This window comes from Drosophila serrata, unplaced genomic scaffold (assembly GCF_035046125.1).
Source record: "Drosophila serrata isolate PLE 108 unplaced genomic scaffold, ASM3504612v1 contig_30, whole genome shotgun sequence".
NCBI lineage: Eukaryota > Metazoa > Arthropoda > Insecta > Diptera > Drosophilidae > Drosophila > Drosophila serrata.
Window position 1 is genome coordinate 1,443,160 of NW_028256928.1, and position 24,883 is coordinate 1,468,042.

The 24,883-nt window shown below is 40.6% G+C and overlaps 5 protein-coding genes across 7 annotated transcripts; 2 read left to right on the top strand and 3 right to left on the bottom strand.

Annotated features, from left to right (window-relative positions):
• Nucleotides 1–1,833: 1,833 nt before the first annotated feature.
• LOC110191902 (uncharacterized) lies at nt 1,834–2,869 on the bottom strand. The gene is made up of 2 exons (XM_086832142.1): nt 2,398–2,869; nt 1,834–2,317 (listed from the first exon to the last, which is right to left on the bottom strand). Exons 1-2 carry the CDS (start codon nt 2,475–2,477, stop codon nt 1,981–1,983), a joined length of 417 nt encoding a protein of 138 aa, XP_086688268.1. The 5' UTR covers nt 2,478–2,869; the 3' UTR covers nt 1,834–1,980.
• A 140-nt stretch (nt 2,870–3,009) lies between these two features.
• LOC110191855 (terminal uridylyltransferase Tailor-like) lies at nt 3,010–4,497 on the bottom strand. 3 transcript variants are annotated; one of them, XM_020962833.2, is made up of 6 exons: nt 4,348–4,497; nt 4,076–4,276; nt 3,776–4,015; nt 3,550–3,711; nt 3,286–3,484; nt 3,010–3,221 (listed from the first exon to the last, which is right to left on the bottom strand). In XM_020962833.2, the coding sequence occupies exons 1-6, from the start codon at nt 4,448–4,450 to the stop codon at nt 3,083–3,085; spliced, it is 1,044 nt and encodes a 347-aa protein (XP_020818492.2). In that variant the 5' UTR covers nt 4,451–4,497; the 3' UTR covers nt 3,010–3,082. The 3 variants fall into 3 exon arrangements, with proteins under 3 accessions (XP_020818492.2, XP_086688262.1, XP_086688264.1); XM_086832136.1 differs by having other exon boundaries at nt 3,770–4,015; XM_086832138.1 differs by lacking the exon at nt 3,776–4,015.
• Nucleotides 4,498–4,919: 422 nt separating this feature from the next.
• On the top strand, nt 4,920–6,879 carry Ass (argininosuccinate synthase). The gene is made up of 3 exons (XM_020962717.2): nt 4,920–5,218; nt 5,273–5,518; nt 5,696–6,879. The coding sequence occupies exons 1-3, from the start codon at nt 5,048–5,050 to the stop codon at nt 6,536–6,538; spliced, it is 1,260 nt and encodes a 419-aa protein (XP_020818376.2). The 5' UTR covers nt 4,920–5,047; the 3' UTR covers nt 6,539–6,879.
• An 11,722-nt stretch (nt 6,880–18,601) lies between these two features.
• Nucleotides 18,602–19,543, bottom strand: sunz (sungrazer). Its single transcript, XM_020962803.2, has 3 exons — nt 19,048–19,543; nt 18,885–18,992; nt 18,602–18,829 (listed from the first exon to the last, which is right to left on the bottom strand). The coding sequence occupies exons 1-3, from the start codon at nt 19,399–19,401 to the stop codon at nt 18,629–18,631; spliced, it is 663 nt and encodes a 220-aa protein (XP_020818462.2). The 5' UTR covers nt 19,402–19,543; the 3' UTR covers nt 18,602–18,628.
• A 399-nt stretch (nt 19,544–19,942) lies between these two features.
• On the top strand, nt 19,943–21,507 carry LOC110191836 (calaxin-like). Its single transcript, XM_020962802.2, has 3 exons — nt 19,943–20,970; nt 21,028–21,135; nt 21,194–21,507. Exons 1-3 carry the CDS (start codon nt 20,611–20,613, stop codon nt 21,380–21,382), a joined length of 657 nt encoding a protein of 218 aa, XP_020818461.1. The 5' UTR covers nt 19,943–20,610; the 3' UTR covers nt 21,383–21,507.
• Nucleotides 21,508–24,883: the final 3,376 nt, after the last annotated feature.

A 24,883-nucleotide genomic window follows, 5' to 3' on the forward strand; every position in this document is an offset into this window, starting at 1 on the left:
TTTACTGCGTTGCAAATTTTTGACCTGAAATCATATGACATGACAAGGGCATTGAAGCACTAGATTTCAGAAACAAATTTTCGAAATAACATTTAATAGTCTGCCCAATAAATGATATGGTTTTTCTAAGAAATTCGGTAGGTGTTTCATCAAAATCCGTTCAGTCGTTTTGGAGAAATTAACATTTGAATTTCTAATTTATATACTAAGGAGGCATGACTATGCACCCCTGGTACCCAACTGCAATAAATGAAAAATCGGAATTTCTCATTAACAACTGAACGGATTTTGATGAAACATAAATCAAAATGTCCAGAACTGCAATGCCGTCTATGGGACAGTCTTCCTTTTGCATAGGTTTAACCATAAAGTTTAAATCAAGTTTTCTTGGTTTTTAAGCAGGCAGGGCTGCAGGATATTTTTATTCTTTGCTGGCACATAAATGGAAATAAATGAAAAAGTTGAGATTTCTTATGAACGACTGAACTGATTTTAACGAAACGTGGATCAAAATGTTCAGAATTGCGATCCCGTTAATGGTACGATCTTCATTTTGCATACGTTTTTTTTTATAAAGTTTATATCAAATTGATTTAATTTTAGGCAGACAGTGCTGCCAGATATATTTATACTTCGTAGGAACATTTATGGAAATAAATGAAAAAGTGATGTTTTCTCTTGAACGGCTGAACGGATTTTGATGAAACATCTACCAAAATGCTTGGAATGCAAATTCCATTCATGTGGCATGCATATTTCATACAATTGTTAAAATTGTCAATAGGAATATTTTCTGGCGGGCTGTCCAGTTTGTTTGTTGAGGAGGGGCATAATCATTTAGCCGTGGTATATACTAAAACAATCGAAAAAAAACTAAATAGGAATTTATCTCTGATTTAGTTGAAAGTCCCACCTAATTGTTTCGAATGGCGTTTCCATTTATTGGGCTGTCACTTTTCGTAATATTTTGTTCAATAATTTGCAAATTTTTTTTTAATTTAGTATTTTTCTTAACATGGTTCCATGGTCTTGTTCAGCGAGTGGTTCTCTGCTGGTTCCCATCTGGTTCTATTTTCATAGTTCGCGCCCTAGCTATCAGCCCAAATACACCACCCACTGTTATTCGATTTTCTCGAAATCTGACGGTTAAAAAAATTAAAATTTGCACTAAATATTCTTTAATCTTCCCCTAGTAAGCCTATATACCGTGCATATGTGCACGCGTTCCTAAATCGAAGTTATAAGCCTTAAAATTTTGCATGCTCTATTTTGTATGAAGCCGACCCGAGGTTAGATCACTGTTATGCGATTTACTCAAAAACTAACGGATTGAAGAAATTGAAACTTGGTAGGGTAAAACTACAATAAATGTCCTTTATTTTGGCGTATCGGCTCTTGCTGCACGCATTTGATTAAATTTAACTCGTAAGTTTATTATATTTATAACCGGGCTACACTGACATGGGGTCAAATTACCATATAGAAAGTAAAATAAAAAAACAGAGCATTTGCTAGTCGCTAGCTAATTCTTAAACCTTGGTTCGACACTTTGATAATTATAGTACTTATATCGATCTGTTATACAGTAATCGATACCGGATGTAGTTCGATAGGTTCGAAAACTACTTATAGACAGTAAGTTGTCGATTTGTAACGTTTCTTGTAGTATTTTAAATACTTAAACCCAACACATATGTATGTATGTATGTAACTCCCGGTATTTGATTTGTTGTCCAAGTCTGAAAAAGGGGAACCCCCGTACAACAAATATTTTACGTATGTACATGGCTGTGCATACCTATGTCTGTATGAAGTTGCATTCTCCATACTAAATTTATTTTATATTTCCTTTATTTGCGGTTAATACATATGTATGTCATGTTGCGTAGTTATAAATATTTTAATAAACGTTGATATAATCGGGCGAATGACTGGTCCAGGGGCGGTACGGGCATTTCATGGGCAATTTTTTCGGGTTTCTTATAAATAAGCAGGTAGATATTTATATCGGGCAAGCACCTGCAGCCACCGAGGTAAATACCAGGGAAGCAGCGGGACGCGCTTTTTCTTACCGTAGCGAGGGCATAGCTCCATGTAGCATCTGTCGTGCTTATCGCAATTCATGCACCTGCCGCAGGAGCAAGAGAGACCCCTCTCGCACTGGCTTTCTGCTTGATAATCATTGCAGGTCTGGTTCAGTCGCCGGAAGCAATAAAAACGCTCCTTGCAGCCCTCATTGACTTCCACAGCGAAATAATCATCTTTCCCAGGGCAATCCGATGTGACATCATCCCCCGGGTCCTCGCTGCAATAGTCGCTATAAAAAAGTCATATTTCGATCATTCATCTCTTGAAATTAATGAAATGATGACAAATGAATTAAACAAGACAACTTACAAATCTTGGGAAATCACTAAGTGCAGAGCACAAGCCACTATTAGCAGTTGGCCAAAACGGAACTGCACTTGGGACCGCATCTCAACCTTCTCCTATCCATTTTCGGTCCTGTGGCGACTTTTTATACCCTCAGACCCAAATTAGATTGTAATCTATGTGAATGTCTTTGCATAGATTAATAAATCTGATCTGTGCACTGGGGCGTGAGAGCAGACCCGGACTTGACCGACTCGGTTCTGGCAGTGAAAGGCGTGAGTCAATGGTGAGGTTCTACCTTACTTACACTAGCTTGAAAAATAACTAGCTTGCAAAATAATTATAAATTGCACAAAAGCTTAATAGGTAAAATTATTTGAATATTGCTTCTATAACTTAAATATGAATCACTATATTTGAGCTCTACTGTATCTCGCTGTGCAAACTTCGCGTTCGAGACTGACATTTGCTATAATTTAAGAGAACGTCAGGGTCAAGAGCAATTAAATCAAACTAAGAAATATTAGGGGTGGTACTCATTGGTTAGGAATTGATTTTCTCCCGATTATATTTAAAAATTTAAGGTTGAAAAAATTTCGTTATTTCAAGGACAAAACACTTATTAGACCAGAAATGTAAAGTTAACTCAAATTATATTGTTTATTCGATATCGTTTAGGTACATCCTAAAATACATTTTTCATGGTCTCCTATTTATTTTGTTTACATATCAACTTAAAGTTGGTCAGTTCACTTTGAGTGATAGCATATGCTTTATTTTGATTCAAGTGTATTATGTCCTGTATGATCATTGCACGATCACAAAAAAGGCCCTTAAAGCGGAGGCTTCTGCAAGAAGAGAAAGGTTATTTCTTTTATTTTTATGTATTATATAAACAGCCATGAAACGTACCCCAAAGGCATGTAGGACTTAATCATAGTGCGGTAAACTCCCTTTCCCAGCCAGGGACACACGACCAACTGACCATATTCGAATTCTGAGTAGTACCTGAAGAAATCCTTCAAAATATTACGGACTTCGATCGCATTCAATGGAATCGGCTTCATATTAAAAGACGATAAGCCGAGCTTTACAAAATCGGTTTTCCAAGCTATAAATTCATACAATATATATATATATATATATAAGGTTCCGATAAAATCATGTTTAACTCACGTCCAAAATTCGGCAAAAGGTTAGTTTGTAAATTACTGACACTAGGCAGTTGTCCACGAATTTGAAGGAAAAATATAACCATTAGGGTGAATATATGTCCGCGAAAATTGCTTAAACCATTTGCCAGGGCCCAGCTTCGCAGATAAATTACCATGTAGCGGGCTGTAAAGTAGTAATCTTATTAACTCTAGTTATATTTGAAATTAAATATTTTCATTACTCCCACCAATGGGTTGCAAATCAAAGATATAGTTAACCAGGTTATTCTGATCAACGGTTATCTTCATTGAAAAGCTAATGTCACACAATATATCCGAATCCTTGTGTCGGGCAGTCACAAGGGGATACACTCCGTCGAAACTTTTTGTGAAACTCCAATTCGAGGAGGAGCTTAAGGCTTTTTTAATTTTCATCAGATTTCTCAATCTTGTATGGGTCGAGTACTCGGTGTAAATGTTATTGCCATCTTGAAACGGTTAATTATTATGATATTTGTTTAATGGGTTTTAGAAATCACTTTACATACCAGCATCCACATAAAGGTCCAGATCAGAGTCGGCAGTTGCTATACCCATAATCCGCGACCCAAAGGCGTAGATCGGGGTGCCAGGAAAGTCAGAGTACAGTGCTTGCTTCAGATCAGATATTATTTGATCATGTCCAGTCGTTTTAATATAATCAGCCTTGTCAACTTTCTTCTTGAGGTTTTCCCAGAAATTAACCGAGTCTTTTTGGCGAAGAAGAATTATTAAAAGGTATATTATTACACTTTCACAGATTTTGTTTCTTTTATATTACCTAGCTCCATTTTATTCGGAAAGCGGTAGATGTAAGTTTGTCTGATGAATCGTTCAAAGTAATCAAAGTTCTCAGAATATTTTTGGTAAGTTTGTGTGACCATCACACACAAAGCGAGAATGTGAGCTTTGCCAAACTATCGATAAAATATTTAGTTTGTTATTATTTTTTAAATTTGATATACTGATTGTATTTACTTTTATATATTTATACATTCTTTTTTTTTTGTAGTACATTATCTTTATATTTCTTTATATGAGAATGTAAAAAACGTAATATTTTTCTGTGTTTATTGTAAAGAGAAAAATTTATTAATGTAATGAGTATGAGCATTATTATTCACATATATTACTAAATATTATATATTGAAAATTATCAAGATAAAGTATGCATGAAGGATTGGCTGTGCCATTTAATACACCCAAAAACTGGTCATTATTATTACATAAGTTCTTGCTTATTTCCTTCTGAGTATAACAGCCTTTCAAACTGTCTCTATTAACTTTGGCAATATTATAAAAACATTGTCGTTATCGTCTGCGGCAAACATCACCTAATCATCCAAGCGATTTGAAGAGAGTCTCACTGATAAGGTGTTTCCCGATTAGGCACAGATTACTTGAAGCCCAATGGCTGAGGAGAATTGCCGGACCTCAGTATTTTTGCACCACCATCTCGAGCGGACGAACAGCAGCGAAAAATGAGGGGAGAAACTGTGATTTTAGCCTACTCTGGTGGCTTGGACACCAGCTGCATCCTCAAGTGGTTGCTGGACCAGCAGTACGAGGTGATCTGCGTTCTAGCTGATGTTGGTCAGAAGGAGGACTTTGTCGCCGCCGAAAAGAAGGCCCTTAAGATCGGTGCCAAGAAGGTAAGCCAGATGAGTTATCCTATTGACAAGATTTTGTACCTTCCTGACCTCCAGGTGATCGTGGCTGATGTAAAGCAGTCGTTCGTGGAGGACTATATCTGGCCGGCCATCCAGATGGGCCTCGTCTACGAGGAGCGTTACCTGCTGGGCACCTCGCTGGCCCGCCCGTGCATCAGCGTGGCCTTGATGGAAGCGGCCCGTCAGTGCGGAGCCAAATACCTGGCCCATGGAGCCACTGGCAAGGGCAACGATCAGGTGCGCTTCGAGCTGTGTGCCTACGCCCTCAAGCCGGATCTTCAGGTGGGTCAGAATAGCCGATAAGCTAAGCCTTGGCCAGATAATATTGTCTTATCGCGGCGCAACGCCTGCTATGCAGTCGTACCTCCTCCCGTTTGTTATATTTATCGATCGATTAATAGATTGATTTTAAACCATACACATGTATATTAATTTAAGGTTACACATCGTCCATTTCAGATTATTGCTCCCTGGCGGAATGTGGAGTTCTGTCGACGGTTCCAGGGTCGCCAAGATCTCATCGCATACGCCCAGGAGCATGGAATCGAGGTGAGCGCCAAGCCGGCCACGCCATGGAGCACTGATGCCAATATTCTGCACATCAGCTACGAATCTGGCATCCTTGAGAATCCCAATACTGTGGCTCCGGGTAATCTTTACGAGATGACCGTAGATCCCCTGACAAAGGCCCCACGAGACCCAGTTCGTGTGGTGATTGGATTCGATCGCGGACTGCCCACCAGTGTGGAGGATTTGGCCGGCAGTAGGGTCTACACCAAGCCATTGGAGATGCTGCAGTTTCTGAACGAGCTGGGCGGATCGTACGGCATCGGACGGATTGACATCGTTGAGAATCGCTACGTGGGACTAAAGTCCCGCGGGGTGTATGAGACACCCGGAGGCACTATTTTGTTCGCCGCCCATCAGGACCTCGAGGTGTTTGCCCTGGACCGCGAGGTACTTCGCACCAAGCAGGTCCTGCGGGATCGCATGGCCGACTATGTGTACAACGGCTTCTGGTTCAGTCCGGAGGCCATCTATGCCCGCAGCTGCATTGAGCTGGCCCAACAACGGGTCTCCGGCCAGGTGACCATGGAACTGGCTCCCGGCTACTGTCGAGCCATAGCTCGCCAAGCGTCAGAGGATGGCGGAGCCCTTTACAATGAGCAGCTCGTGTCCATGGACGTACACGGCGGCTATGTGCCCCAAGATGCTGGCGGATTCATTGCCATTAACGCGGTCCGGATTAGGGAGCATGTCCGGGCATTTGGACCCTACGAAGTGCCCAAGCGGGGCAAATAAGACATAAATAAATGGAATTTTGAAAATGGGTCTTATAAATTTAGAACTTTAGACACTTTCTATCCATCAGAAATTTTGAACCTTAGCCAATAATGCTCCTAAAATTAGCACAGATTTTTTCTCTTAATTTCTAAGACCGTACTGTCACAGGAATATGTTTTACTCAACCTTCTTAATGTTAGTGAGATATGTAATATGTAATTTTCACTGCAATCAATTGGAGTGTTTGCCTAATAAATCTGAAGGCCAAGAGGGATGGCTGGAACACTTGTAAGGGAAGCTGAATACACAATTAATGAAATACTAGAATTCAAATAAATATATAAATATATATACATACATATGTATGTCTTTCGCTTTCAATATTTGGCAGAGCCAAGAGCAAACATAAGACCAAAACACAAATGCCCCATGTTGGATTTCCCAATTGCATTAATCTTATTTCCGGAGTTGCCTGGATCCGGCGAAAGATGAGCAAAACAAAAGATGCTCCTTCGCACATATATAAATGCAAAAACAAATATTATTACAACAAATAAACAGAGACCCACAAGAAGGGGAACATCGGCTGTGATTGTATTTCAGACAGCCTGGATATTTATACGTCCGTCTGCATCTTTGTCCTGTGTGTAGGTAAGTAAGCATTGTTTATCTATCGACAGGAATTGATGATGGAAGTGAGTGCCGAGTGGCCATGACCAGGGAATCGGCTCCAAGGACAGAAGTCCAAGTGATGGAGATCTTTCAGCATAAAGCCACATACCCAAAGGACATCTTTCCTTACTATTGGTTTTGGCTTGGCTTGGCAAAAACCTATGGTTTTCTTATTATTTTTTCGTTTTCATCATTATTTGCTTATTATATTCGGCACAAAAGTTTTGCATTCTTAAAGTTGTTTAGTTTACTACAATTTCTATTTCAAGAGACTCCTTTTGGTAAGCTACGATGGCTGACATCGGTGGCACACTGAACATGTGGTGAGTCTGGTCAAGAATGTCTTTGGTGGCTGACAGATGGGAACACAAACGCGAAACTAGGCAACCGCGCCAGTGGACCAACTTAACTCAACTCGACTGTGCCTCATGCTGCCCATCTATCCATATCCAGCCATCCGTCCAGCATTATCTGCGCATCCATGCATCCATCAAAAGTGGGGACAATGTTGCTTTTGTTGGTTTGTTACCCGTGGCATACGATCAGAATCAGACAGCGTTGACGTTTCAACTTTGTCCTAAACTACGAAAATAGCAAAAAGGGCTTTGGCTCTGGCTCGAATATGGGCAAATGCAGCGACCACCGACATCGCCCCATAAATGCTGAAAAAGTTAAGCTCTCGGTTTTTGCGGGATTATTTGCGAGCGTTCAAAGGATGTCGTTAGTCCTTTGCGACTCGCAGGCGCAACTTTTGCGAGACCTTCGCTCTTGCTGGTTTTTGTGGGCTCTCTGTGTGTGTGTGTCGCACTTTTTTCTTTTTTTTTTGCTCTCCTCTTCATTGAAGTTGATAAATTGAATCAAAGGTTAACTTTGCGAAAAGTGTGAAGTATGATTAACAAAGCAGCGACGGAAGTGGCTTAAAGCGCTCATTTAAATGGCTGCTAATTTTGATATCCCTGCGGGCCAAATTGATTTAGTCAAACAGTGGGAAAAACTCGCAAGAGCAGCGTTTAAATTCCCCCAGCTACAGGGACAGGATGCTAAAATAGAATTCCTTGTAATTGCAAAGAAAAACACGTTCTGTCTCTCTCTCTCAGGAGTTGGCTGAAAGCTGTCGGGTCTGGCAACAACAGTCAGAAATTTATGGCCAACTGGAACTTGAAGCCAGCAGAAAGGAGTGAGGGGCTTGGAGCTAGAACCAGGATCCTGGCACGCCCAATACACTTTAGCAAACATAAATTTATTTATGAGCATGTGTCCGTTACCCCACCCTTTCGAGCTAGAGAGTCCTTCCGCCGAAGCTCACAAATTGTTTGAGGGTGAATTTTAATTATTCCTTATTGTTTTGATAGCCAAGCGTGCAGCTCTCTACACTTTCATTCCATTTTCCCAGGATTCGGCCAGCCATGGCCAACAGAATCGTCCTGACCTATGACCTAGCTTTTGGTTTTTATTTGTTTTTTGCTTCTGAAAAATATATCCAAAGATGGAGAAGATACTCTTCTTGAAATATTATTATATAATACATATAGATCTGAGACCCAAGTGAATATCTGAAGCTGACTTAACATTATAAACAGATATAATTTTGTATATTTTCCACTTGCACATTGTTTCATTCAAAGTTTGATGCAATTCCCTCTCTACATTCTGCGCGACAGTCTTGACCTCCTTTGGATGCTTTGATTTTAATTATCACGCAGTTGAATTCGCACAGCTGCACTGTCTCCATGTCTCCATGACTCCTGACATCCGACACCACCCGGCTTCGGTGTCCGGAGGACTCGAGCTGCTCCTTCGCGGCGCCAAAACTATCCGGCAAAAGGAATTTTATTATTGAAATTTGTTTGCGCGGGCTTTGTTGGAGTTGCTGGCCCTGCCATGGCCGCTGCCTGTGCTGGATGCATTCTCATTTTGTAATTAAGTGCAGACAGAAGTTGGAATCAGGTCACTCATACGCCCCATTGGCCGACGGTGCGACGCGGCACTGTCCGTGAGAAAACTTAATTTTTCAAATGAATTTTTCCGACCCAGCAGCGGCGCTCAATGGCTTTTCAAATTATTACACTTGGCAGCCAAAAGGGACGCCAATATATATATATATATTTTTTTTTGTTCACCAGTGGCAGCACCTGCAGTTAATGTTGAGTAGCCAAGTTCTGGGGACAGGCGAAACTAATTAATTCGGGAATATCGCAGGTGGATCTAAAGGTTTCATCCACTTTTACACATTTTTTTTTTTGGTTGTGCTTGTGCAGCAACATGATATTGTTTTTGAGCTACCTTCTGCGTAAATATGCAAATCGCAGCGCAAAACTTTTTGTGTGCAATTGAAATTGAGTTTTAAAGTTTCGAAATCCATTTTAATGCATTCCGCCACCCCCTTCCCCCTTCCCGCTTTTCCGCGCATGTAGTTCTCAAAGGGAGGGGCCAAAACCAGGGGAGCACAAGGTAACTACAAAACGCCAGATACAATTTTCCAACAGAATGTTGCCCTGCCAACAACGGCACGTGGAACGTGGCCAGATTATGCTGTATTATCACCTGTAAATCCTTATTGGCAATCAAAACTTTGCCAGCAGCGCTGCCCTCTGACCCCTCCTCCATCCAGTTTCCTCTATTTTTCGTTAGTATTTGTATTTGCTACTTTCGATGGATCCTGTAAAATCTGTGAAATCTGCGCATGCAGCCAAACTTTTAATTTTATTGGAAAACTTGTTCAGTTTTTTGTTCCTTCGTTTCGGCATATTTTTATATCCCATTACGACACAGACAAGCTTGACCGAAATGGTAAGCGATTTTTTTGTTCAAAGTCATAAAAATAGTTGATTTCATTTATGCCAGTTTTGTGTCGTATTTTTTTTTTAACACTATTGTACTTTTAGAAAATCAAAAATGTAGTATTACAATTTTTTTGTAATTAGGGAAAAAGAATTTTTTTTTGCAACGCAGTGAATGAGGCACCTCCGACCAGAGTAGAGGAAAAATGCAAATCTGTGAACTGCTAATATAATATGTTTAGGTGAATGAAATGAAAAGAGGTGGTACTTCATTGTTTTTTATCATAAATATATATAATTTATATTGTAGGGATTCCTACTCATAGAAGTTCTATCTGCAAGGGTATATAAACTTCGGCGTGCCGAAGTTAACTTCCTTTCTTGTTTTTAATTGTTCTTACTATTTTAGTATACTTTGGCTACAAATCAAGGTAAGTACACTAATCATATAATAAAAACTTATTTTATATACAAAAAAGTTTTTATTAGGGTAACAAATCTGCATACTCAATTAAAAAATTAAAAAAAATCAAATTTTCGTCAATTTTTCACAATTTTAACGATACCCCTTATAAAAATTTAAAATTTTGAAAAAATTAAATTTATGCCGGACCTGGCTAGATCGATTCGGCTGTTAATGCTGATCAAGAACATATATGAATAATAGGTTCGGAAATGACTCCTTCACTAAGTTTCAAGCTTTCGACTGAAAGATAGGCTTTGTTTAACTATTTGGTACATAGAGCGCTCTCCTCTGCGATTCTCAAGTCTTACACTTAAGCAAGTGTCTAGCTAGAGGAAGTTTAGTTTTCTTCTTCTTCTTTTATATAAATTACTAATTTAGTGCTTGGTGATTAGAAGACTTTTATCAAGTGGATGTGGCAACCATGGCTAGATCGAGCCGGCTGCTAATGCTGATCAAGAATATATATGAATAATAGGATCGGAAATGACTCCTTCACTAAGTTTCAAGCTTTCGACTGAAAGATAGGCTTTGTTTAACTATTTGGTACATAGAGCGCTCTCCTCTGCGATTCTCAAGTCTTATACTTAAGCAAGGCCCTAGCTAGAGGAAGTTTAGTTTTCTTCTTCTTCTTTTTGTGTGTTTTTTTATATAAATTATTAGTCTAGTGCTTGGTGGTTGATAGACTTTGATCAAGTGGATGTGGCAATCATAAAAATTATAGTTTTCTTAATTAAGGTAAGACGTTAATAAAATATCTCTTCATAATTGAAACCAAAACAAGGCCCACAAAAGTCAAGATACATGGAAATATGGTTTATATTAAATTATTGTTTAATTACTATACCCTTGGCCGTGTTGACTAGCTTATTATTGATTTCGAAAAGTCTTCCAAGCTCTCTTTAAGAACCGTGATGATCATGACGAGCGGGGATATGGTGTCATTTATTTGTTTATATTAAAGTATACTTAACTCCCGAAAATAGTTTATTCAGCACAACTTACTAAACAAAGAACGAAACAATGGTGATGATCGAAACTGCTCAATATAAAATATATATTAAAATAAGTTGATCTATATTTGTAAAGCAAATTTTTAAGAATTGGTATGCTTTTAAATAACAGAAAGTTAACATATTTCAAGCAATGACTTGTATATCATTTTTGAAAAAGTAATTCTTCTTCTTTTTTTATACCCTTGCAGGGTCCGTCTGTCCGTTTCTACGCAAACTAGTCTCTCAGTTTTAAAGCTATCTTAATGAAACTTGGTAGTTAGTCTTCTATATACTCTCACTCGTATATATGTCGGAACGGGCCAGATCGGACGACTATATCATATAGCTGTCATAGGTATGATCGGAAAATTTTTACGAAAAAAGTTATAACATTTTCAGTTTTCAGCAGATTTTTATTAAATTTTAGATATAGCCATTTCATATTATTCTACAATTTTGTGTAAAATTTCATGAAAATCTGACTTTTGTATCATATAGCTCCCATAGGAACGATCGAGAAATTAATACAATTAAAAATTATAACGTTTTCAGTTTTCAGAAGATTTTCATCAAATTTGAGATTGAGCCATTTCATATTATTCTACAATTTTGTGCCAAATTTTATGAAAATCGGACGACTATATCATATAGGTGCCATACAAACGATCCTTAGATGTGGAGCAAAAAAGCAAATCTGTGAATGTAAAACTGCAAATATAACTTGTATAGGTGAACGAAATGAAAGCCGGATTACTTCATTGTTTTTTAACATAAATATATATAATTTATATTGTATAGATTCCTAGTCATCGAAGTTCTATTAGCAAGGGTATATAACTATATCAAAAGGTGCTTTCCCAAAAAAAAAAAAAACTAAATATTTGTTTGTAGCTTGTATCCCATACTTATCTATCTATAACAAACTTTATAAAAATATTTGTTGTTAAACTTGAATTCCCTTCCGTTGCAGGTCTTTTTTGGGCCAAAAACAAAAGAATGAATTCAATTCCATTGAATGTGGTTGCGCTGTAGTTGATGGCCCAAAGCAATTACCCGCGCATTATGCCGCTGACAGTGTGGCTTTGAGCGGCGGTTAAATGCCGCTTCAAATTATTTTGGCAAAGCCTCAACTGAGCATCACGGGGACGGAGCTGTTTTGAAATCGTGAGAGTCCACCCCCCGCAGTTTGAAGTGTGGAAAATGCCACCTTGGTTCGGCTCCCACCTTCCAGCTAGCTAATCACGGAGGTGAGAGGGCAGAGTTCGAACCGAATTGACAGGATGGCAACCGCATCACACGGCACCGCAGCATATTTCCGTCACCGATTGCCTGCCGATTGAAGGGATCTCCCTATCGCCGGGCTGCAGGGCTGCAGGGTACCAGGTTGCCATTAAACTGCAAATCCGCAGTCGAGCAATTCTCGCATGTAATGCTGATGTCGACATTTTACTGCCGTTTGCTGCTGTAGCTGTTGCTCCTGTGCCGTGCTGCAACTGGCATTGCTGCAGCTGCTGCTGATGCGGGCTCGTGTTTTGCCACAACAGCGCGCCAGTGGCAGTGCAGCGACACCTTCTGTGGCAACAAGGAAGCAGGAGCAGACATTTCACCCTTTTCCAATTCAGCCCCCCCCCCCCATTCACATTTCTATCCCTTTCTCTTGGCAACTGCAGCACTTAAGCATTGCATCGTTGCTGCTCCTTCTACTGCTGCTGCTGCTGCTGCGATCGGCAGCTGCTGCTGTTGTGGATTTTTGCATCGCCATGCCAAAGAGGCCAGCGAGCGGAAGGGCACAGGACGAAGGGCCATGGACGAGGGACGGGGAACTGCAGCAGCAGCCATAAAATCCTTTGCAATCAGTTGCATGCAACAAACACTTCGGTTCATGTTCCCACAGCGCCTCCACCCGGCTTTTGTTCAGTGAAAGAAAACGCATTGTTTTTAGTTGGTAAAACCTTAATAATAAAATCAATTCTGTATTTTGAAATCATCAATGATCATTAAAATATAAAGAATACAGGAGAAGCAGAAACCCATTTTAATATAGTTCCATTTGAAGTAAATGTTGTATTTATTAAATAAACATTTTCTTTTTTTCTCTCAGTGCTTCCAAGGTTTTGGAGTTGCTTGAATGCATGAGAATTGAACCAGGAATAAACACACAAGCTTGGAACTCGTAGAGGAGGCCACATTTACGTTTGTCTATTTGGGATTTCTTATCGCTGTTGCTGCGCAAAACACACACACACACATTGGTTGCATTACAAAACAATTTCCTAATGCCGAGAATTGGCTTTTGTGCAATTTACAGTCCTCGGGTACTTAAAAATAATTTGAAATCTGAAGTGTTGCTGCATTTCCGATAACTCCAAAATGTGAAATAAATGGCCGCACATGAGGAGGCGGTCTACTAAAAGATATTACCATGTTAAAATGGCTCAACAAAATAGTATTTGTTGCACGAAACAACTTCATTTTATGGATAGTGTGCAACTTAGGCACTTAAGGATATATATTTGCTTGATTTGCCATTAAAAGCTTAACAGAAAATAACATTCCATGCTGAGATCTTGGAGAATTAATTTGGAATTAGAAACCTCATTTCAATATCTGGAGAAAAGTTATTAAGACCATTCAGGAATCTTGTATTAAATTTAAATTAAACTTTAAAGAAAGATATTTCTTTGAATACGATTTTATCAAATGAATTTCACTGAAACCCCATTTTTTACGTTTTTAATCAGGTCTTGTTCCCCAATTAATTTAGAAAGAAAGCATCAAAGGCTAAATTTACATGAATTTAAAGTCGAGCTTGTCGCCCTCGCTCACAGCCACTATTGAACGTTGAGCAGGGCTTTCCTGTCACAGATTAAATTCGCATTCCATTACGTACTCTGTGTGGATTTCACTGCGTAACGCGGTGGGAAACAAAACCTGGGGCTAACAACTGTCGAGGTGTCCTGGCAACGTGTGCTTCTGTCGGACAAAACTATCGAACGGAAAACAGAAAAGCCATCAGCCTGATTTGTGCTCTCAAAAAGTACCGTGTGCAGGATATGGTATAAAAATCTGCTTGACATTCAGACAACAAAAATAAAAAAGATTGAGAGACCAAAGCGGGCAAACTTTTTGAATATTTAGCAAAAATGTCAGCGCACAAAAGCGAAGTAGGATAACTGACCGAATCCATTTCGGATCACAGAAAAAAATAGTGCTATTTGGAGCACTACTAAGAGAGCCGCAGGACTTTATCTTTATGTGAAAATATTTTTGGCCCTGTCACAACATCCGGCATGCCATCTCCTGCCAGCTGAAGTCGGTTAGGAGTACCAGCTCTTGGGAGTTTTCCAAAGAGTTCTGAGTTGCTGCCGCCTTCAGCGGATACTTGAAAATACCGGAAACCCGAGGGCACTGCTGAAATGAATTGTTTGCGAGCAATTATTATTTGACAAGCGTTTTAATGATTCCAGCCAGTTAGGAGCGTAATTAGAGCATCTTTGCCGGCAGACAGCCACGGACGAAGCGCCTCGGATCGGTTGCAGTGGCAATTATAATTTCAATTTTACGATTTTTCAAGTACGAGAGTTTTCTGCAGCCAAAGGCGGTCTGCAGCATTTGCTGCATTCGGTTCTCCCCTGCATTTTCCTTTTTCTTTCCCCCCTCCGGTCTCCTCCTCCTGCTGCTGCACTCGCAATTGTCTGACTTTTGTTTATGCCAGTTGTGTGCTCCAAAGTGCTTAGTTTTAATTCCGGGCCGAAGACAAAGAAAACGAAACTGTGTACAAACAGTCGAGGTGGAAATAATTGCAATGGAGTTGCGTTCGCAAAATGAAAACAAATGGCATCAAGTACTTATAAGAAGTTAAGTATATTTATTTTTGCTCCTCAGTGTTTTTGATTCAAGAAAACGAATTAATGTATTTTCAAAGGTATTTAAAGGAGTTTATGTTTGCTTATATTAAATAATTATGACTCTTTTCTATTTAGAAAATAAGGGGAAATAATCGTTCATTTTCATTTCTAATACCTCAACCTCAACTGTATGGATAGAAGCCCCAGTTCGAGTTCTGCGCTATACAGTCATTTGTGGAAGTTGGTCATACTTAATTGAGGCTTGTGTTGCTCCAAATGAGTTTTTCCCCTCCAGTGCCACGTGAGAGATTATGAACTATGTTTATACAATTCAGCACAACAATAGAGTTGTGTTTTCTTAAAGACGTACCGCTTTATCATTAGCACAAAAACCAGGATAATCAAACGACTTCACGTGCCTGAAATGGATTCCGTTTCCGATTTCCTTTCTCACCCGAAAGCCGATTCGATTTGATTTGATTTCTCTGCTGGCTGCTGTGTCAAACGTGTTGGAATCCCGATCCCCCCCCCCCTATCTGTCCTTTTTCCAAAACACATTGGAAAACATTTACATTTGCTCCGATTCGTGCTCGTTAACAAAAGATACATATGTATCTCGTAGATGCTGTTCCTTTGTGTGCCGTGCGCGCAATGTGCTCGGAGTTTTTCTTATTCCCTCCGCTTGGTTAGATCTAAATGCCAAATTTTCAATGCAGCACACATCATCGTGCCGCCGAGGACATGTGCTCACCTGTATCCGTACCTGGGAATCTTCTTCCGAGAGCCAGGGTGTAATCACTTGTACTTAATATGCAGATGATGACAATGTGACAATCAAACCGATTCCAGGTCGAAAGATACTTCTGCCTCGTCTCCGCCCTTTCCATTGCCTGATGTTATGCGAATCGGATTATTATTATCATTGTTATCGTTATCGTAAAAAGCAAAGGCAAAATGCGCATTTGGCACCCCGCCACTCCCCAGGCTTTTCATCTGCGTTTCCTTTGAGTGCGCAGATTTGCCCGAGGCATAAACGCATTAGACCTCGCCTCTGTCGGCACTTTGAATCCTAAAAAGGCAATTTGTTTGCATTATGATTTTTATCTTTCTGTTCGAATTGTTTGTTTTCATTTCCAATTGCCTAATGTAAAATAGAATACAAAGGCAGTTCCTTATGCGATGAAAGGGATCGAAGTTGGTGATTTTAATTCCCCTCTTGGATTGAGATTACAACATAAGCTTGAACCTCTTTTATGGAACCTATTTACTCTTTATGAAACCGGTTCCAAATCAGCTTATTAAGCTTTTAAAGCTGCATTCACTTCAAAGGCAAAGTGAATGGTTGTGACTTTAATAAAGCGGTGGTTAATCTCATTTGTTACGTATACGCCCGAGTGACAGCAGCCATTCCGATGCTAAAAAGTGTATCCTTTTTCCGCGAATTCTCGCCAATTCCTGCCAGCATTCGTGGCGGTCATTTCGTGTGGAAAATTCACATTTTCATCTGGCATGTGTTAATGCACTGAGCAGGCGGACGTGGGGTGGCATGCAGCCGAGTTTGTGGCATAACTTCATAAAAATTCCAACCGGTTGCACCACAAGATTTACTGCAGTCGGCGAAAAAGGCTGAAAAATGGAAAAAAAAGTAAGGAGAATTGCAGAGGAAGCCAAACCGTTGTTGCCAGTCAAAAGTTTGGCTGCGATAAATGGACTGACGAACGCGAAAGGATAACAGCAGGATACATCGTTCAGGAATACAAATGTGGGCAGCATGTTTATTTTTTCCAATTTGTTGCTGCCCTTTTGCGTTTTTGCTCTATGGCATTGTTTTTCGGTGAGAACACACTCGAGGCATGAAAGCGAGCGAAAAAAACGGGAACCGACCCAAGGGTGCGACGCCTCCTGCTGGGGTCCTCAGCATTTTAACCGAAATGCAACAGGAGGCCGCGTGTTAATGCTGAAAAAAAGGACAACAAACCAAGGACCCTTTTACAGCAAAGTGGCAAAGTCGTGACGAACTCTGAACTCTGTGAGGGGGAAAAAAGCGAGAGAGGAGCGGGGGAGCTGCCAGCTGGATGCCGCGGTCACTTTTCATGCATTTTGCTGAGCCTTTTCAGATCCCTTTTTCCATTTTTCGAATCCAGCTTTCGAGGGACGGGGGGCTGGCCACCAATGTCTGGATCTGAAAGTCACGCGCTGAATTAAATGCCCAGCCAATGCCCCCGAAAACGAGGCGTGTCAATGACTCTGGGTCACCAAATCCGAATCCTCACATCTCGCCGATTGCCCCACTGAATTGAAGGGCCAAGTTTTGGTTTACCACTTTCGATTTTGTTACTCATACGCCCCGTTGCACGCAGGGTATAGATTTATAGATTGATACAAATCTGTGGCTTACCAAGTTAGAGTTAGAAAACAACAGGACACTGACGAACTACATAAGTTACAATTGATAAAATAATTATTATTAATAAGGACTTTGCAATTGGTATTGATGTTATAGATAAACAAAATCTGAGGAAAATTCAGAGCTTCATCTTGAAGCAATTTGATAAAGGAATAGTGGAGATCTTAAGGTATCTTGGTTTCGATGATGATCGAAGTATATATACTACAATTGTTCATTTCTTTTCTTTTCAGTGTGTCGGAAAAAGTAATTGCCACAATATGCTATATTAAAAACATATAGCAGAAAGAGGAAAACTTACAATTTTATACAGTGTTACCAGAATAACATAATCATTTTTGTGATATTTAACTATTTTTTCAATGTTTATTTAGTTTGAGGGAAATGAAAATATGTTAGCACCATAAATGAAAACATTTTACCAACCAATGTATGATATCCAATTGTTTTTTATCTCCGTCCTTCAGGCACATAATTTTTGCGGGAACTTAATTAGAATTTCGCTGGGTCTGTGTGTGTTTGCCTCGTTTGCCGCCGGTGCCCGCATGTGTTGCGCAAATTTAATTGCTGAACAAAGCCGCAAAATAGACAAAATGAAAGCTGCAGCGTGCCCGTACCGCCTTCGCAGCCTGGCAACATCCTCAACAATTCAGAAAGAGTTGTAGTGGAACACGAAGACAAGACACAGATTTCTGCCAAAAAAACAGAGAGCAACAGAACAGAACAGAAGAGCCCGCAGAGGCATTCACAGTCTGCGAAGGCAATTTCAACTTTTCCCAGTGTGTACTTAATGGAAAATGACTTTATTGTAAGCCGACTTTTAGCTCCCTAAGCGCCAATTTTCAACACTTGTGCTATTTTGTTCAACACTTTCTAAGCCGGTTGAAAATTGTAAATTATTTCAAAATTCACGCTAGTTTTCCTACAAAGAATACCATTTTATTTAAATATCTTTCCCCGGCGGGAACCATGACTCCAAGTTATGACAGTAGGCGACTAGTGTTTTGTCACTTTCATCGGGAAAGACTTTACCTAAAAACTCCAATAGTCCTGGCTGCCTTTGAACAATTTCGGCGTATTCGTCAAAACATATAACGCCATCCTTATCCGTGTCGAATTTTCGAAATAGAAATTCGCACATATCCTGCACAGAATCAGAGCAGATTATACGATTCCATCTCTTGTTATACTCTACTCACCGCTCGGAGTTCGAGGATCTCGTCGTCATCGTCGCCATAGAAGAATTTTTCAATAGCCAAGCCTACCACCTCACGATTTAATGCCAATGTACCAGCGCTGGTGTACACCTTATAACAAAAAGAATAATAATAATAAAAAGTTGCTAGATGGCGGTGTACTCACATTATATGCAAATTTTATTCGTTCATGCAAATTTCCGGTGAAAAACACGGAGAACAGCCTCATCCATGACTCTGGCGTAACGAATCGGCCGTCCTGCGTGATGTTCATCGAAATGCGGTCGATGATGGCCACGTCAACGATCCCAAAGGTGACAAGGAACAAGTTGTAGAGCTGGTACGTGGACATCACCCGGGCGTTGTTATTGAGGGCATACTTGTAGAACACGATCAACAGGCAGAGCACCTCGTTGGAGGAGAAGCCCGAGGCGGTGGTCAAGTTCTTGATCAGGCTACTGTACAGCGTAAGGAACTTGGTGTTGGCCATGTCATCCATGGTAAGGTCAATGCGATTCATTGTAGCAGTCTTATTTAATTAAAATAACAAAATTAATATTTTTTATTTTAAAGTTAATGTGTTGAGTGTTTGTGCTTGTGTGGCGTGGGTGTTGCGAGTGTGTGGCGAGTGTTTCGTGAGTCGAATGGGGTGCCTAAAGTGATTAACGTGGGGCACAGGCCTACTTAAACCCGAGCTCCACGAGACAAATTGCAAATAGATTGGGTGAGTCGGAAGCGGGAACTTCAGACGCCTCGGGAATGTAACGAGCGCAATTTAAAAGCAATAAAAACAACGCCGCGACATAAAAAATACATCAGCAGCGCTACACGGACTACATCTGTCCCCCATTTCAAATAAATATTTGAAACAAACCCGGCTGCACACAAAGGCTGGAACAGAACAGAACAGAACGGGCAGAATGAATGGCTCAAACTGAAAGCTGTGCGCATGAGAAACGCGAATATAATAATCCAAACAAAAGCGCCGAGATGGGTGTAAAGCCTTCCATGTGGAAATTCGGCGGAAATGGCTGTGTAGCCATTTTCTTTGGGGTAACAAATGTTCGGAATCTCCTCCTGCTCCTCCCACTGTTGTGTAATTGTATGCCACACACACATGCCACGCCCTCCCTCTCCCAAATACCAAAGAAAAGCGGAGGCGGCTCAACCGCTCGACACGGCATAATAACAATAAAACGAAAGGCAAGGAAGGCAAAAAAAAAAGAAAATACATAAGGAAAGGAACGGCAAGGATTCATGCTCCTTAATGTCTCCAAAGTTGACATCGCCAAGTGTTGGCGGATTTACAAGCGAGTTGGGCTGGATTTTGGTATAGAGTTTTGATTGATACATTTTGCATTTGGTATTTGGAAGAGACTTACGACAGAAATTTGTTAAGCAAGACGAATTGCGGCGAAGAAGTATTTGGAATAATTTAATTTCGCTCAAAATTTTAAGAAAAATTAAAGATAATCTTGTAAACGTTATGCATGATTTTTGAGTTTAGGTAACTATATATTTGCAATCAAAGTAAAGTAGGCTCAGAGAAATATCTTATATTATATATCCCCAACTGGTGGAAGGCACATCACAATATTAAACATTAAAAACAAACAATCTAACCTTTATAATTTTGGAATAAAAAGGTTTCAGTTAATCCAGACTGAACGTTAAACATCTTAATATACCTGAAGGACTCTCCAGAAGTAGAGAAAAAAGAAATAGAACAATGGAACATCTTGATTTGACCCTCAGCAACATGGAGAACAGTCGTTTTGTCGCCCGTTATAGCAGCTTAATCAAGGAGATAGCAGGCAATTCCAATATGTCGCTCGCGGATATCACATGTCTGGTACTCGTTTATTACAAGTTCGTAAAGTTGCTAGGACCCTCGGCCAAACTGATGCAGAAGAGACAGTTCTATACGATATACCTGGTCTTCTTTGGCGTGTCCGATATCCAGGTCATCGAGCGTAGTATGTTGGCCCTCACAAAGGACTTCACGTTTGTGGGTCCCCAGTCCTGGGTTCAGCTTTTCGATCTCTATACAACGGATGACATCAATGTGCGCATGCGCTTTGCCTTTGAAGTGAGTGGAAATAGTTTAATAGGCATCGAATCGGATATCCTACGATCTATTCAATAGGTATACGACACTAAGGGCACCGGAGTCATTGATCGCGAGCAAGTTGGCGTTGCCTGCGACAAGTTCTTTGAAGGCGATGATGAAGATGAAATAAATGAGCTCAAGGCGGTAAGCGAAACCATAGGATTTTGAATTTTAATCTGGCTTAATTCCAATTTTCCTACAGGACATGATTGAGTTTCTCATGAAGAAATTCGACCTGGACAAGGATGGATTCATTTCTTTCGACGACTACTCCACCGTTGTGACCAAACAGCCAACTTTGATCGAATTCTTGGGATGGGTTTTTCCGTCTAAGTATGACTTGGAGCTAATGGCTCACGTCGTCAACTTTGATTCCATTCTGAAGTTATAGACTTAACCCATATAGTTGTACGTTGCGACCTTAATATCACTTTATACAAATATTTGTAAATTTATGCATTAAGCATTTATAAATTAAAAAAAAATTGAATAAAATAAAAAGGATAATAAACTTCAGAACGTAAGCTTTTGGTTCGTGTACTTTTCGGACATGACCTAGGTTAAAATCAACTTTAAGGATACAAATTCCCAATTCTTTAAACAACATTAAATACATTTGCTATAAGAATGAGTATTCGTTTTATAGTTGAGAAGACCCGCAAAAGAGCGGAGATATTTTAAGTTTGTTTGTTTCAATTAGTTAAAAGTGATGATGGTTAATCAAATCCTAAGCTCACCTTAGCTGCGGGCATTTGTGGCCGGCGTAGGGCCCTCGACCCAATTCCAGACATCCCGTAATTATACGCTCTCCGACAGCCGCACATACCACATATCCACATTGTGGATGGGATTCAGTGCCGGGTCGAAAGTGGAAGTCGGTTAAGTAGCTCATTAACTTCAATACGTTTGATTACATTACGTACGGTTTGGTGCGGCATTCAAGCCAAACAATTTGAGAATTGTGTGCGGCGCTCTTTCGCATTTCTCCCCACCGTCATCGGGCTCAGTCATATCTGTTAATTTGCCCGATTCAATTGGAATTTGCCAGTATTTAGGACACGTATTTCCCATGATTTGGCATTTATGCAGTGGCATTATGTGATGCGAATTGATTTCCATGACTGACAGCCAGCGGTAGCTTTAGTTAAATTAGTTTTATGCACTTCTTCTCGCTTCGAAGCCCCCTGGGAATCAGACTGCGTGCTCTCCACATCAAAGCCCAGTTAGAGCAAGTTTTAATGTTTCGTTTAAAGTTGGAGATGGGTTAACAGGATCAACTTGCTGCAGTTGACAACTGCCAAGCTCCTAGCCCCATATCAACGCACTTGGCCAGCATGTGGCCCAGGGACTCCGAGTCCTGAGCTGGCCCTTTGTTGAGCAGTCTGCCGTCGGCCAACATGTTTGAGTCTCGCTGGCATCAACATTAATTATCCTTGATAGTAATCATGCAATTTGTACGTGAGCCTGAGCCAGAGACGAAGCCGGAGCCGGAGCCGGAGTTAGCGCTCCCCAGGCTATCGGCATCCATGCTGCGGTCTTTATTGTGGCATTAACGGCGCCATTCCAATACCGTCCGCATGGCCTGGAGCCTGGCAGCATCATTATGCTCATTATTGTCGTCAAAGCCGACCTGCCGCAGGTCCTGGGAACGGAATCGAGGGGCCTGCGGATCCGGGGACAATGCGCGTCTGATGAATTGCATTAGTACATGTATGTAATTATAATCAATTATGGCGGCTGGTCATGTGGTATTAACTCTCAATTTTAAAGGAGAGCTCAACCTCAATGTAAAGCAATTAAATTTGAATGTAAAAGGTATTCGAATTATAGAAAATCACTTTAACAGTGAACTAATATCTCTACTTAAACTATACTTACAACTGAGATCGATTTCTAAGGACACATTAAAGAAAAACTTACCCACTCAACAACGGCAGTACGTTGACAATCTTCGGCGATGGCGACAAGTGACTTTTGGGCTATCAATGGCCAAGGCAAGACAAACCGAGTTGGCTAAGTAAACAGACCATTTAGCTCAGTGGACAATGCAAACTTTGGTAGCAAACGGGGCGGAACAGTCGAGCTCAGTGCAATTTTCGATTAAAATTCCAGTTTGCAATTCAATTAAACACTAATTAAAAGACATTTTTCCGCCAAGCTTTCTCTTTGACAACTTAGCTCAACTCAGTCCCGTTCCTGTTTTCATTCTCGTTCCCGTTCCCGGGGAATTCTCCGTTGTGTCTCAGGCCGGCCTCTCCCCGGGGATCTCGGGGCTGTCAAAGTGGCAGCGGATGCCGGGTCACCCACTCGGGATAAGGAAGCTCGACAAATGCGCACAAACTGTGATAAATGAAGGCGAATCGAGGGGCCAAAGGGCGGGGCATAATGAATGCCCTGAAAGGAGACGAAGATAAAACAGGAGAAACAAAAACGAATCGAAAGGAAGGGACGCAGCAGGAGCAGGAGAGTCCAGGAAGAGGAGATTCCAGGAGGCTAAGGAATCAAAGCCAGGCATTTTTTTGCTGCATCTCTGCACCGGCTTTTGGCTTTGACTTTCTGTGGACAGTGTAAGCGAGTGAGTTAATTTCTGCCCAACTCAAAAGCTTCACGGAATTTGAGTTCGTTAAAGTAAATTTCACCTCCCACATGCCACCCCGCCCACCGTATCATCTTCCGGGCGGTGGCAACTACTTTGTGGCAAATTGAGAAGGGAAACACAAACAAAACTCGTTAAAGGGCAAAGCGTTTGTCAATTATCTCCAGGGCAGGAGGGGAAAATGTGTGTTTTGTGTTCAAGTTTTTTTTTTTTCGGAGAACCTCGAAGAGAAGATAGCACTTTGAAATGTAAAGGTAAACTGAGCCTGTTTTTGGAGCCTTGAGCTTTAAAACTGTTGGTGAAATATATCTGTTTGCTTGACGGATTTAATTGCTTATATTTTTAATTAATCATATATAAGTTAAACTAGCTAAATGATTATAAACTCTAGACAAAGAATATATCCGGTTGATTTACAAACTTTTACTCTACTATCACTAAACCCAAGGTCTCGCTATTTAATCCCATAATTATCAATTTTGCTTGCCAACCGACAAGGACTTCTCGAATCAATTAAATGCATTGAGAACTTTTGCTAATTACCAGCAATTTTGTGGCAAATTCTGCAATGCGATACAAAAACGTCAGGGCAACTTGGCTCTAAGAGCCGGTCGCAGCTCAAAGTCAGGAGCCATCAAAGGCGGAGAAGGACTTGAAGCGCTTTCCATTATCCGCTTGGCTGTGCTCGTCAAAGCTCGCAGCGGATGCACTGGCGGATGCAAGTCCTGCCAGGACTCTGTACGGTGCAAAGTGGGGTTCGTGGAGGGGCTGCAAAAGGAGGACAGTCTGGTTCTGGGTAGAATTATTGGATGGCAGCTTGTCGGAAACTGCTTAATTGCATCGAAGCTCAATTATGCAACTCTTTCTCGATTTTTACGGACACGAACTTGACACCGAACTGGGTTAAAATGGCTTTGTGTATCTTTTCGTTGCCAGCTTAACAGCATATCATTATGATAAAAGTCCGAGTCATTGTCGGTGCTTTGCCGCCACAATTCGGTATTCCATCGACCTTCAGTTTTATTTTATTTGGTTGCTCTTGCCATTCCGGATTTTTTTTCTCCGAGCACACTGAGTCCGGCTAATGCCATAATCCGATTTGGGATTGGAAATTCATAGAATTTTCATAAAACGAAGGGAAAACGAGAAGCAAAAGGAAGAAAACAGAATGAAAACAAAAAGATACTCATACACACAAATAATAATTGCCTGAACGTGGCTAACAGCGCGTACATAAAAAATAAAACTCGGCACGGACGTGATCCTCGGTGGGAAAAAATGCGGAAGCGGGTCCGC

Excerpts from the sequence above, each read along its gene's own strand:
- LOC110191855 (XM_086832136.1), bottom strand. The coding sequence starts at position 4,450 with ATGGTCACACAAACTTACCAAAAATATTCTGAGAACTTTGATTACTTT. Across the intron at positions 4,277-4,347 it reads TCCGAATAAAATGGAGCTAG|ACTCGGTTAATTTCTGGGAA; the intron begins GTAATATAAAAG and ends TTCGCCAAAAAG. Across the intron at positions 3,712-3,769 it reads TTTGCAACCCATTGGTGGGA|CCCGCTACATGGTAATTTAT; the intron begins GTAATGAAAATA and ends ACTACTTTACAG.
- LOC110191902 (XM_086832142.1), bottom strand. The coding sequence starts at position 2,477 with ATGCGGTCCCAAGTGCAGTTCCGTTTTGGCCAACTGCTAATAGTGGCT. Across the intron at positions 2,318-2,397 it reads TTAGTGATTTCCCAAGATTT|CGACTATTGCAGCGAGGACC; the intron begins GTAAGTTGTCTT and ends ACTTTTTTATAG.
- sunz (XM_020962803.2), bottom strand. The coding sequence starts at position 19,401 with ATGAATCGCATTGACCTTACCATGGATGACATGGCCAACACCAAGTTC. Across the intron at positions 18,993-19,047 it reads GAATAAAATTTGCATATAAT|GTGTACACCAGCGCTGGTAC; the intron begins GTGAGTACACCG and ends TTTTGTTATAAG. Across the intron at positions 18,830-18,884 it reads AGATCCTCGAACTCCGAGCG|GATATGTGCGAATTTCTATT; the intron begins GTGAGTAGAGTA and ends GATTCTGTGCAG.
- Ass (XM_020962717.2), top strand. The coding sequence starts at position 5,048 with ATGAGGGGAGAAACTGTGATTTTAGCCTACTCTGGTGGCTTGGACACC. Across the intron at positions 5,219-5,272 it reads TTAAGATCGGTGCCAAGAAG|GTGATCGTGGCTGATGTAAA; the intron begins GTAAGCCAGATG and ends CCTGACCTCCAG. Across the intron at positions 5,519-5,695 it reads CCCTCAAGCCGGATCTTCAG|ATTATTGCTCCCTGGCGGAA; the intron begins GTGGGTCAGAAT and ends CGTCCATTTCAG.
- LOC110191836 (XM_020962802.2), top strand. The coding sequence starts at position 20,611 with ATGGAACATCTTGATTTGACCCTCAGCAACATGGAGAACAGTCGTTTT. Across the intron at positions 20,971-21,027 it reads GCATGCGCTTTGCCTTTGAA|GTATACGACACTAAGGGCAC; the intron begins GTGAGTGGAAAT and ends TCTATTCAATAG. Across the intron at positions 21,136-21,193 it reads AAATAAATGAGCTCAAGGCG|GACATGATTGAGTTTCTCAT; the intron begins GTAAGCGAAACC and ends ATTTTCCTACAG.